Below are 14,011 nucleotides of genomic sequence, written 5' to 3' on the forward strand. Positions count from 1 at the left end.
TGTACAGGCTAACATGTTTTTGTGTTGGAAGGTCCTACAGACTAAGGTTAAGAAAAATAGAGCTAGGTTAAACAGGTCATCCACAGTTGCTACATCCATACTCACTGGTTCTTGACGAATATAACTTATAAATGCCTCATGAGCTACATTCAACTGTTGTACCCTATCAGAAACTAAAATATAAACTTATTTTACTCCAATGTTTTTAAACCTTGTAAATGTAAACAAATACTATTTATTGCCTCAAAATATACAAAAACTATAATTTGTATATCTTGGATGGTCAATCCTTGCTCTGTTTATGAATTTAAGAGTGTTTACATTTCTCCAGGTCCATCTCTCAGATTTTTGCGGATTGCCTCTTTAAGAAAAAAAAAGCTTGGTCCGAAAGGAGACAAATAATATTCCTTAAGAGTCTACACCTGTGCGTCTATCTAAGTAACATAATAAAAAAATTCCCATCAAAATCTGTCAGTTTAAACTAGAGATATCAGTTTTTTGCATGGGCTGCGTCTCAATCTACCACATCCACCTATGTCGGCCTTCTGCATCTGCGGTGGAAGCTGGCTGAGCTACAACGGTGTTCGTCAGACCATGAGACATCCCTGAAATTGGTCTTCTCACGAAAATGTCTATAGCTTCCGAACGGTTTGGCCTACAAAACTAATATGACCACTCTATGGAATGATGAGACTCTCACGAACATGATGGTGTTTTTGCTCTATGACCCCCACAAGTGTCATGGGACCCGTCTGAAGGTAACCTATACAAATGAATGGTAGTATGGAGGTAGTTTTGAGAAGTTTGATTTGATTTGAAACAAACAAAAACATTTCCCGAGCTTTCTTATATCTTCTAGATAGGACAGACATGTCAAAACTTTATGATCTATTTTTTGACTGTCTTTTTTTGCCATTTATGTATGTGTTATTCAATGCGTTTCTATAGGTAGGAAAGGCTAAATTCAATGTTGTTTTAATTATGTTCCAAAAAGTGTTTGGTTATCCTTTTCTTAGACATTACAAGGACACGCACAGGAGTGAAAAACAACGGCACGAGTTCATTAAGCCTCTCTGTACTGGGGCTTGGTTTAACGAGGCTTAAGCCTTCTCGAAAATGTATAAATGTCATGTTTACATTTCATTAGATGGAGCCACTCTATTAAGCTTGAGAATTCCTCTAAACACAATTCTTCCTGGAATGGGGAGCAGTGACTAAGAGAGTGAAATTGTTTGTCAGCTGTGCCACTTTTTTACCCTATCGTCTATCTACTGTGATAAAAGCTTATCTATCCGTCCATTGGAGCCATGTTCTAGCGTTTTCCATAAGAGATAGCTTACCATGAAGAGGGTCTCATATGTGTTGATCATCCTCTGTACCACGCCTATGATGGCTGTACTCTCCTCGGCACGGGCAAAACTCTGCACAGCGAACTCCTTGTCCAAGCTCTTTTGCTTGTGTAGAAGATTCGGCCCAAAGACGGTGGCCAGGTTGAGCGATGTCATCTTGTTCCCTGTGATCTAAAGTGGACAATGCTGGATTTGACACTAAAACGATGAGCACGCACACACACACACACACCTTTCTGGAAAGCTCTCCTAACTGCGCTGGCATACCTGAGCTCCTTCTGATCGGCAGGATTAAAGCTGTTATGCATCGTCACGAAATACCCAGTGATAACAGGATGAAGAAGTTTGAATTTATTTCATTCTGGCGGTCTGACCAGCAGCCCCTCAGCCTCAACTCACAGGCCTTGGTGCGTGATTGCAAGGAATTTTCCTCTGATTTGCGATTACAGGAAACATTTCAGGATTATACTGAAAGCTACAATGATGGACGTTAAATTTGAAAGATTATTCAAGGTGACGATGAATAAAAACTTCAGATGACTTTTGAGACTTTCTTTAAGTTGAATGAAGAATAACCACAGTCTTATAAGTGATTGTTGTGGTAGCAAAGGAACACAATTCATGGCTGACTTGAAGACTTCTCCTGTCTCACCCAAATGTGTAGACATATTCACAAACTGAGAGGAGTGTGGGAATGAATTTCCACTTAACCTGCCCTGTCAACATGAATAAAGCCTTGTCTGTCAAACAGAATCAGAATGTCAATGGATCCTCAACATGTACTCCACTCTGCTCTAGTTTCGGATGGCAGAAGTACTACTAATGCATGTTATTAACCATGTATTCCGTGCTGGAATGTAAAATGCTGCCAGTATTTCAAAAGATGACTATGACCTTGTCATGGATATCAAATACCCAACATTGGGTGTACTACTACAACATTCATGAAATTTGATTCCAGACGAAGGGAGAAAAGGACAGTAAACTTCAGCCATTTTATTAGACTACTGATATCCCAACCAGCGTTCCTGTCCTGTCCTGCCCTCCTGTCCTGCCCTGTCTTGCCCTGTTCTGTCCTCCTGTCCTGCTCTGTCCTATCCTGCCGTACCTGCCCTTACCTCCAGTCCATCCCTGTCCTGGCTGTTCTGGGCATGGGCGGCCACCGTGGCCAGGAACTCCAGGAGGCGTTGCAGGGTGTCACTGTTGCAGGGTGGGAGCAGGCACATCAGCAGCTGCATGGTGATCTCCTGGTCTGAATGGTCCAGTACTGCAGAGGAGGACATGATAAACCTCATCACAACTCACTCTCATTTCTTACAGCTACAGAACAAGTTGACCTCGCTTAACGATAGAGATTGTGTATGAATTATGAGCGAATTGTGAGCTTTCTTATTAACAGGCTTAAGCAGTGTAGGAGTGACTCAACATCCTTTACACATGGAGTTGATGAATGCTATGTGAAGTGTTGTGCTGAGAGTGTGGCAAAGCATTTGAGTTATACACTGTAGCGGATGTAGTGTACATGAATGTGGGATATGGGGCCAGCGTGGGCTGTTCAAGTTTTAATGTCATGTGCACAAGTACAGTGAAATGCCTTTCTTGCTAGCTCCAAACCCAACAATGGAGTAATCAATATCAATGTAACACTAAAAATAACATAAGGTAGAACAAAAAAACACAATAAATAAAATAAAAAATAGGAAGAACACGAGAAAATAAGAAGCTATGTACATGGTCAGTTCCAATACCACATTTAAAATATGCAGGGACACTGGAGTGATATATATATATATATATATATATATATATATATATATATATATGGTTAAGGTGATTAGGCATCAGGATATGATAGAGTAGCAGCAGTGTAAATGATGATTGTATGTGATTGTGTGTGCGTGCGTGTAGTCAGTATAAATGTGTGTGCATGTTATGTGCGTGTTAGAGTGTCAGTGTGCTTGAGTGTGTAGGTTCCTGTGAGTGTGCATAGAGACCGTGCAAAAATATAAATAAAATACAAGGTTCACACGTGGTGTTGATGAAGGCTATTTGATGTGTGGCGGTGAGATTGTGTGTTATTACAGTATGAGGTTTGAAGTATGGGCTTAGCAACATGTGAGTATGTGATGTGTAGCCAGGCAAGGGAGTGTGTGGGTTCCTCACACATGGTGTTGATGAAGGCGGTGTAGAGCTCCCTGGTCAGTAGAGGATCAGGCATGTCCCTCAGGAACTCCTTGAGCAGCGCAGCCACATCATGGACACAGTGCTCCTCATCCAGTTGGACCTCCACACCCTGGTCATATTCCTCCCTCAGCTGAAGACAACACCACGACACAACATCCACCACAGTTTAACACTAAAAACATACTACGAATATCATAGTGTGTTTAATGCGCACTCATCTACTTGTCAACCAGCATTTTCCAGTGAGACCTTACCTGCCGTACCCTCTTCTTTGAGCTCCCTACACGGAAAATGCCAACAGTCTGTAGACCTAAATTAAATGGCGAAATAGAGGACAAGTTTGCTGTAACAACAGGCAAAGGGTGTAGATTAATCCAGTCACGATTAAATCCTCTGCAAATCATATCGCCTTCAGTGAATGATTTACATGAAAGTCTGAGTTGCCTGACTTCTCAACTCTGAATTGGGGCACAATATGCGTAAGAATGACTGCAGCACATGTACCATGTTTCTCCAGGTACAGGCAGCAGCTCTCCACTACCCTGGGCACCTGTCGAAAGATGTGGTTGAGGCTGAGATTCTTGTCCCTCTGCTTCTTCTTGTTGCTGGGTGTCTCGGCTGGCAGGGACAGCTGCAGGACCTCCAGCAGACGAGACTGGTTGTCATCCAGGTCAGTGATGTAATCCACAGACACTCCTCCCTTGCCAGATACACACAGACACAGGGTTGAGTGAGTCAGGAGTTGGAACCGGTTCAGGGAACAGAGACGAAAACCAGAAAATAACTAACATTTTCGAGGAACAGAACCAGAACAGAGAACGAAAGGGATCTATACTGTTCCAGAACTGAACCATTATTTTTAAAGCATAGGAACTGGTTAATAACGTTCTTTAACGTTCTGGGTATTGTTTTCCAGTCCAACAAAAAACGCTACAAAGTGCCTATGTAAAGCCCTCACTGTCACTCAGAAACTTATTCTAGTGTCTGGCTGCCTGCCAGCTGAAAATGTTTGCCAGTCAATTTTGGTGTTCCTCAAGGTCCCATTTTAGGACCACTATTCTTTTCACTATATATTTTACCTCTTGAGGATGTCATTTGAAAACATAATGTTAACTTTCACTGCTATGCGGATGACACACAGCTGTACATTTCAATGAAACATGGTGAAGCCCCAAAATTGCCCTCGCTGGAAGCCTGTGTTTCAGACATAAGGAAGTGGATGGCTGCAAACTTTCTACTTTTAAACTCGTACAAAACAGAGATGACAGTTCTAGATCCCAAGAAACAAAGAGATCTTCTGTTGAATCTGACAATTAATCTTGATGGTTGTACAGTCGTCTCAAATAAAACTGTGAAGGACCTCGGCGTTACTCTGGACCTTGATCTCTCTTTTGATGAACATATCAAGATTGTTTCAAGGACAGCTTTTTTCCATCTGCGTAACACTGCAAAGATCAGACATTTTAGGTTAGACTACTGCAATGCTCTATTTTCCGGCTACCCGGATAAAGCACTAAATAAACTTCAGTTAGTGCTAAATACGGCTGCTAGATTCCTGACTAGAACCCCAAAACATTATCATATTACTCCAGTGCTAGCCTCCCTACACTGGCTTCCTGTTAAGGCAAGGGCTGATTTCAAGGTTTTACAGCTAACCTACAAAGCATTACATGGGCTTGCTCCAATTATCTTACCTACACGTACGCTACGGTCACAATAAGCAGGCCTCCTAATTGTCTCTAGAATTTCTAAGCAAACAGCTGGAGGCAGGGCTTTCTCCTATAGAGCTCCACGTTTCACATTGGATTTATTAACTACCAAAAGGTAAGATGTGATTTTATTTTAATTTTGGTGCTGCTCTGCACACACAAGCTTGTTCGTTAGCTAGCTTCTCAGCTAGCTTTGGTCTAGCTCTCGAAAACTCGACATTAGGCGGCATTATGTGTAATGTAATGGAACTGAGAGTCATGATCAAGGGCTAGCTCTGGTCCAACGTTAGTTAAGCCATCTCTCTGAAGTTCAACAACATTCAAAGTTACTTCAGAAAAGCTGCTCCTTTGTAGGTATAATTCTGTGGGCCTAAAAGATTTGAACCGGTCCAGAACTTTATTTTGCTATTCAGAACAGTGGAATGGAACAAAACATTTTTGGGGGTTCTGTTCATAACAAAACGATTGGAAAATAATTTTGGTTTACAACCCTTGGTGTGAGAACAGTACGAACATATGGAGAGGTGATGGATAGCATACGGCGGCTAGCATAGCATCAAGTGCATGGCATAGAATGATGGATTTATATACAGTGGAAAGCATAGTGAAGTGAAGTGAAGTGGGAGGATGGCCAACAGTAATTCTACCTTTGCCCCTCAAGTTGTAAGCCTCATAAATTCCAATTAAATTCTTGAATTGAAGTAGTAAACTGGATACAGAATTGCTTTTCAAATTTGATTAAAGTAAATAGAATTCAATTCAAATGCCTCTTATCTTCTGTATTAGGTGTGTTATACAAATATACACTCAGTGTGCAAAACATTAGGACTACCTGCTCTTTCCATGACATAGTCTGACCAGGTGAATCCAGGTTAAAGCTATGATCCCTTATTCATGTCACTTGTTAAATCCACTTCAATCAGTGCAGATGAATGGGAGGAGACAGGATAAAGAAGGATTTTAAAACCTTGAGACAATTGAGACATGGATTGTGCATGTGTGCCATTCAGAGGGTGAATGCAAGTCAAAATATTTATGTTCCTTTGAACGGGGAATGGTAGTAGGTGCCAGGCGCACCGGTTTGAGTGAGTAAAAAACTATAACGCTGCTGGGTTTTTCACTCTCAACAATTTCCCTTGTGTATAAAGAATGGTCCACCACCCAAATACATCCAGCCAACTTGACACAACTGTGGAAAGCATTGGAGTCAACATGGGCCAGCATCCCAGTGGAACGCAATTAATTGAGGTTGTTCTGAGGGCAAAAGGGGGTTCAACTCAATATTAGGAAGGTGTTCCTAATGTTTTGTAAATAAAAACATCAAACATTTCGTTAAATACATGCATAAAAAATATTGTTGATTTTTGTTTTTACATGAAATAAAAAATTATTATTTTATAAGCTGTGGTTATTATATTTCATTAATCACATACATTTAGTTCAATATGGGGAAAACACCAAATTTCCAAGAATGTATTAGTTTAAATCTGAAGTTGACCCTGAGGCCTTCAAAAAGAAGCCAAACAAATTAAATGGTTGGTGGAAATATAATACGCTATTCTAAGCACTAAGATTAAAAGAGTATATGAACATTGTTTTCAGAGAAAAGTGATACATTCTTTGGTATCTGGGAGTGTGACCTGTCACGTTCAAGGAAACTCCCATGTTCTATGACTGAGTGGAATTTCTTTGAATTGCACTGCATTAAATTGTACTTCCTGTCAATCAAACAAAAATGCAGATTCTACATCATGTCGGGTGTGGCAGAATCAATTCGAATTTAATCTCATGGGTTGAATGAGACTGAATTCCAAAATTCTGAATTGAGCCCAACCCTGCTAGCCAGTTATCTAAACTTGTACTAATCCTGGTCGAATTACTAACCAGGGACGCAGGGACCCTGACCTCCAGGGGTTTACATAAATGTTGTTTGTCACTCTCATATATCTTAAAATGGCATAAGTCATGGAAAATGTGCAGAATTTCAGGAAATTAGCTGTAAAACTGCACATTTTATTCTCAGCCCTATGGCAAAATGAGTAGAATTGCAGAAAATGTGCTTTGAAACTGCAACATTTTCTCTATGCCCCATGTAGAATTGCAGAAAATGTACTTTATAAATATACACATTTTTCTGTCCGCCATCAACAGTGGGCATCTAAAATGTTTTGCCAGCGAGGTAAGTGGGCCCCTCAACCAGAATACATACAGGCTCCTGATGTGGGTTTGTGAGAACTGCCCACACATGTAAAAACCTACCCTCCTGCATGTGCGTGGTGGTGCCTCAGGCGTGTAGGGCAAAGGGGACTCATTGGGCGTTTCGGAGTTGGAACTGAGGGAGGAGTTGCTGCTGGACAGCTCCTTGTCCTTACTGCTCCTCCAGGAGGTGAGGTGCAAGAGGGAGCACACCAGGTCACTGGCGTCCCGGTGCTCCTCTCGCTGGGTCTGGAGCTCCTGACGCTGCTTCTGGGCACGGTCGTTAGAGATCACCTGCGACAGCGTTATACCGAATGCCTGGGGCATAGACTCTGTGGTGCGGGGGGGGGACAGAAAAAGGAAAGTTAATCTTCATCATTAGCTTCAATTCAATCATAAATCCATACACTTGCTTCAAAGTATTTCATTTTATTTAACCCTTACTTTACCAGGTAAGTTGACTGAGAACACATTGTCATTTACAGCAACGACTTGGGGAATAGTTACAGGGGAGAAGAGGGGGGATGAATGAGCCATTTGGAAGGGGAAAACAAAGCAACATCTACCTTATGGGGAGTATGAAGTAAAAATCTACTGTAACTGTACTTGCCAAAAAGCCTGCATGGCTATTAACCATGCCTCCTTTTTTGCCTTCTTTAAATTTCCCGTAGGAACTCTAATTGAAAAAACAACAACCAGACACTATAGGTTCTTGGGGAAATGTAGTGTTTAACCTAAACAATATCCCCACTATGTATCCACTATCCTGTCAGGGGACGCATAGTTGGGGATTTTTCTCTTTAGACAAAGGGAGAGAAGAGAGAGGGAGAGTGGGATAGGGCTGTCCATGCCCGAGGATAGGCTGTGATGACTGAGCCACCTCTCAAGACTGGTTTTTGTTGTTTCCTTGACCGCCAAGCCGACAGAGAGAACTCACATTCCTGTGTACGAACATTGTTGCAGGGGGCAGGGCAGCAGTCGGCAGTGCAATTATTGAAGCAGCCCCTTCTACTGTATGTTTTCTCTGAGAGCTCGGCAGGTAGAAACAGCTGAGAATGCCTGCTCCAGTGAACTCCAGTGAAATGGATCAAAGAGTCAGTTCTCCACTGTCAACGGCTGGCCAGGCCAGTGTGTGAGAAAACAGAGCCCAGCTGGACAACAACAACCCACTGGGAACAGAAGTCAGTTGAATATCTAGTTTCGATTTACATTTGTGAATTCACATAATGTGCACATTGCATTTACATAAAGTTAATTTAATGTGAAATCAACAAACAAATGTCACTCTGTCATTGGATTTAGGTTAAGAGTTGGGTGGAAAAGAGCTACAATTATTTTACGTCAATGACGTGGAAACAACGTTGATTCAACCATTGGGAAAGGTATAAAGGACTATCCCACAGCCTTGAACTGAAAGGAGCCATGTTAATCTTCACTGGGTTGGAAAGTACCTTTTTCTTTACTCTTCTCTTTGGCCAATGAATCCAACTTCCTCCTGAGTGACTTCTTATGCTTTTGACCATCTAAGAAATGAAAGAACACAGATGTTATGCAAGACTTCCTAACTTTCTACCAGATATCACCATACTTGTTACATGTCACTTCATGACTCGATATTACATTTCCATGTTCTCGTCACAATCTGAAAGAGGCTTCAAAATCTCCTTAAACAGACAACCCAAGCTTAAATCATGTCATATTTAAAATGTGGTATGTGAATCCTAGTTAATAGTCTTCTTTCACAAGCACTATGGAGGTCACATGTGGCTTTCCACACAAACATGCCTGCCTTTACTGTACTGTCTTACCTGACTCAATCCATATGTAGACAGGGTGAATTTAAAGTCCGCTACTTTTCAAATGACATTTAATGTGTTTTTCCAACAGTTCATTTTTCTTGCTAGGGTTGCAAAGCTACTGGTAATTTGCCAAAGTTACCAGAATCTTCAGTAATTCTGGTAATTAACAGAAAATCTATCATAACTTTGGTCATTTATACTTGAATAAATGTAAAAATGTAAAAATATAGTGTTCATTTATTATGTCTGTGTCCATATTGTCCATGAGTTTCTAGTAGATAGATCGCAGGTTCAAGAGAAAATAGCCAAATGAATGAAAAAATAATCTTATCAACTATGGTGTTATTTTCAATTAACTCTTCAAACTATTGTCTTTTTTCACAACTGCCATCAGTTTGACACCAAAACATTGACAACAAATACATACTGACATAGTAAAATAGATTTAAGCTTGTAAAAACAAAGAAGGAAATATGCTGAAACTTATTAAACTTTTATTAAAACGCCAATGGTTTACATTTTTCATTCTATTTTTTTTTTTTTTTTCATAATCATGTGATAAGACCACATGCGATAAGGCCACACAGAGGACTATTACAGACCCCTGGGATCATCTCAAGTACTCAAATGAGCCACTAGATGTATTGTGATATTACATACAGTGTTAGGATCTTAATTTGAGCCAGTTTGCTACAGAAGGAAAATAATCCTACAGCAACACCTCACGGCACAACGCCTCTCCCCCACGTGACCTACTTGTTGTGTGTATGTACTGACTGATAGATGCACACACACACACTACATGTTAATATTTTTTTTTAAATGTAAATTGTAAATTATTTTGTCTGTTATGTCTGTTACGTTATGTGTCGGACCCCAGTAAGACTAGCCGTCACCATTGGCGTCAGCTAATGGGGAGCCTAATAAATCAAATCAAATTACAAGTAATGGACATTTTTTTGTAGGGTTGATATATTTTTCTTTAGGGCAAATCAAGTCTGGCATTTTATAGTGGAAAGGACAAACTATAGAAGCATTTTTAACCCTTGGCCTCCAATTTCCGTGCCCCCGTGGAAATCTAATTAACATAATTACAAACATCCCCATAAAAATCTGTCTGTTTAAACTAGAGATATCTGGTTCTTTGCATGGGCTATGTCTCAATCCACCACATCCTCTGACATCGCCCTGCCACCTCTGCTGTGAAAGGTGGCAGAGCCAGAGCGGTGTTTGTCAGACCATGAGACATCCTGAAAATCGGTCTTCTCACGAAAACATCTGTAGCGTCCAAATGGTTTGGCCGACACACTAAAATGACCCCTCTGTGGAAAACTGAGACTCTCACGAACACCAGTTTAAACGTTGAATACACTACAGGTTTGCATTTCCTGCTCAGCGACAAAAGAGCGATCAAATTGAGATTGTATATCTTTAAAAAATCCTTGAAAGATACCAAAATTGGGGTAGATTTACTGGAAACGTTCAAAGTTTACCCGTATCTACCCTCCCTTTGCAACCCTATCTGTGAGAGGGCCCGGCTGACAAGAAACAGACCAAAGGTTGAACACATACAACCTCACACCATGGCAAAAATATATACTTCTAGCTACATATAGTACTTTCAAATTACTTTCTTCTATACAAAAAGTAATTGAATACACCGAATAAATTAGGTAAAAAATGGTTTTACAAATTGCTGTCTTATGCCAACACTAAACATGCAGGATTAACTAGAAATGATACATTACATTCTGTTTTGGAGTTAGTGTCTGTTGAGTAATATTTCGACATGTTGTAACAAGAACTTCTCGCCAAGGGCCTGGGAACAAATAGCTTTGCTCACTGTATGGGAGTCTGAAGGGAGGAATCAGGAGATAGTGGCTGACTGTTAGATGGCTTCCAGGCCTGAGTAGTAGAGTACCTTTGGGGATGGTGATCTGGCAACCCAGGTCGAAGTCCTGGAGTAGCCTGCTGAAGGCCACTTCCTGCAGGCGGACTCTCTCCAACTCTGAGAGGCTCTGGAGGAGCACTGGCTTCAGGCGCACGCTCAGCCCTGACATGCTGTTCCATGTGAAGTCATCCTGTTGTGAGGAGACAAGACACATGTCAGAGAGGGAACGAGAGAGAGAGACACGCACACGCACACCCCAGAGATATCTGTCACTGTGGAGGTTATTTTTTTAGTCATGCTCTTTGAAAAAAGTAAAGCACTCGTACACCAACAGACACTTCTGCCTCACCTGACAGCTGAATGCCTCCGGCACAACAATCATCTGACACTTCCCATTACTAAAGATGAGATCCTCCAAAGTGTCAACAAGACAGTTGGATTCAGGCTAGTATATGTCAAGTGAATGGAAGGGGGTGGTGGATGGAGGAGTGTCCAGACCTAGCACTGTTTCTGTTGTACTACATTCTGTATAATAACATACAAACTCTTCTTTCATTCTACTCTGGAAGCGTAAGTATAAACAAGAGCTTGTGTTCATATGAATAATCTACTCTCCCGGATGATGGCATCGTCAGCTAGATAAGCCACTGACCTATAATTAAGCAATAAGGCCCAAGGAGGTGTGGTATATGGCTAATATACCACGGCTAAGGGCTGTTCTTAAGCGCAATGCGGAGTGCCTGGACACAGCCCTCAGCCGTGGGAAAATTGGCCATAAATCACAAAACCCTGAGGTGCCTTATTGCTATTATAAACTAGTTACCAATGTAATTAGAGCAGTGCAAATAAATGTTTTGTCATACCCATGGTATACGGTCTGATACCATGGCTGTCAGCCAATCAGCATTCAGGGCTCGAACCACCCAGTTCAGAATAAAGGTAAGCCTCGTGTAGAAACACGTCATCGGGTCTAATGGTTGTCGAGCGCCAACTGCGCATGTGCAGGCTGTCAAATCAGAGGCCCTCCTTTGATATAAAGTTGTTGTTGACAAAAAAGGAAAACGTGTCAGTTTATCACTTTCACGAGGTTGGAGTAATAACATGTTCAACAATACTGAACAAAGATATAAAACGCAATATGCAAACTGTTGGTCCCATGTTTAAATAAATAAAATGTCCCAGAAATGTTCCATATGCACAAAAAGCTTATTTCTCTCCAATGTTAAGCACAAATTAGTTTATATCACTGTTAGTGAGCAATTCTCATTTGCCATGTTAATCCTTCCACCTGAAAGGTGTGGCATATCAAGAAACTGATTAAACAGCATGATCATTACAGAGGTGCACCTTGTGCTGGGAACAATAAAAGGCCACTCTAAAATGTGCAGTTTTGTCACACAACACAATGCCACAGATGTCTCAAGTTTTGAGGGAGCGTGCAATTGGCATGCTGACTGCAGGAATGTCCACCAGAGCTGTTTCCAGGGATTTGATTGTTCATTTCTCTACCATAAGCCGCTTGATTTAGAGAATTTGGCAGTATGTCCAACCGGCCTCACAACTGCAGACCACGTGTAACCAAGCAAGCCCAGGACCTCCACATTCGACTTCTTCACCTCGTCTGAGACCAGCCCCCCCGGACATTTGAAGAAAATGTGGGTTTGCTCTGTTGGCTCTGTTGCTGGCTCTGTTGCAATTCTCTCCATGTTCTGTCCACTGGAGCCAAGATCTCTGCTGTAGCCAGATAATGTGTTTAATCTCCCTGCCCTGCATGCCAACCAATAAAGGCCAAACACACACACACGGCTGATGCCCTCCACAGCTGGGAGGCATTAACACCCAGTAATACATCACAGCACTTTATCACACACTTGCACAATGTGGGATTGATCACAGTGTAAATGGGATGGTAAATCTGACCAAACAATCCGATTAACCAACATTAGTTTCCTGTGTGGATAGACAAGAAAAATACTGTGCAGATTGTCAACAGTTTTGCTGAAACTGGACGAGAGGTAGGAAAAGAAAGGCACATTTTTAACTATTCTATTATTTGTCCAAATCAAAGTCAAAAATAGGTCTACAAAGCTGCCTAATACTGCTTATAAGTTCCTACTAATTGATGTCCCTATTGATTTGATTGTGATAATGGTTGAGGTATGAGCAGGTGTCATTCCAGGGTAGGATGCAGTGAGATTCTAAAATAGAGCAGTGTAATCCTTTCCAAGATATATTTTTAAATGGCTGGTTGGTAACTTGGCAACCACATTGTTTGCTTTCACTCCTGCAGTTTTATGCATCTTTACAGTACTTGTCAAACTCATTCCACTGATGGCCGAGTATATGCAGATTTTCGTTCCCCCTTGTTGATGAATTAAGATCACTAATTAGTAAGGAACTCCCCTCACCTGGTTGCATAGATCTTCGTTGAAAGGAAAAAAATAAAGACACTCTGCTCTCCGTGGAAGGAGTTTGACATGGTGCAGCATCTCTCCACAAAATAAAATTACAAGGTATTTGTTTACAACCGACTCTAAGATGAAAAGGTAATTGGACTAGGTTTTAATGAGAAGTTATCACCATTACCTGATACCGTACAATAGGTTTAAAAAGGTTACATACACTGAGAAACCACACACCAAATTCCCCAGTGTTAAATCAACACTGACAGTTTTAAATTAACACTGAAAGTGTGGACCTGTATAGACACTGGAACAGTGTTAAATTAACACACTGCTTGGTGTAAAGCCTTATTTTCCAGGGCGCCTTGCCTTTCGAGTGAATTGTAGAGTTACCACCCATGACTGTATGTTAGTGATTATTGATTATTGTCTATTATTGAATATTTAAAACATACAATCTACTTGCAGTGAAGCCACTCAA

The 14,011-nt window shown here is 41.1% G+C and overlaps 1 protein-coding gene across 2 annotated transcripts in view; it reads right to left on the minus strand.

The window, feature by feature from the left end:
* LOC112225284 (rho GTPase-activating protein 6) overlaps positions 1 to 14,011 on the minus strand; it is a 64,506-nt gene that overhangs the window by 11,722 nt on the left and 38,773 nt on the right. For both annotated transcript variants that reach the window (XR_002949558.2, XM_024389078.2), the window contains exons 2-9: positions 11,159 to 11,318; positions 8,890 to 8,961; positions 7,502 to 7,770; positions 4,038 to 4,233; positions 3,788 to 3,843; positions 3,513 to 3,663; positions 2,468 to 2,616; positions 1,341 to 1,520 (exon numbers count right to left, since the gene is read on the minus strand). Coding sequence is in view for 1 of the 2 variants with exons in the window: in XM_024389078.2 (XP_024244846.1) it covers positions 1,341 to 1,520; positions 2,468 to 2,616; positions 3,513 to 3,663; positions 3,788 to 3,843; positions 4,038 to 4,233; positions 7,502 to 7,770; positions 8,890 to 8,961; positions 11,159 to 11,318 (1,233 nt within the window). In the remaining variant the exon portion in view is untranslated. The remainder of the gene's footprint in view (positions 1 to 1,340; positions 1,521 to 2,467; positions 2,617 to 3,512; positions 3,664 to 3,787; positions 3,844 to 4,037; positions 4,234 to 7,501; positions 7,771 to 8,889; positions 8,962 to 11,158; positions 11,319 to 14,011) is intronic.

The sequence above is a fragment of the Oncorhynchus tshawytscha genome, linkage group LG26 (assembly GCF_018296145.1).
Source record: "Oncorhynchus tshawytscha isolate Ot180627B linkage group LG26, Otsh_v2.0, whole genome shotgun sequence".
Classification (NCBI taxonomy): domain Eukaryota; kingdom Metazoa; phylum Chordata; class Actinopteri; order Salmoniformes; family Salmonidae; genus Oncorhynchus; species Oncorhynchus tshawytscha.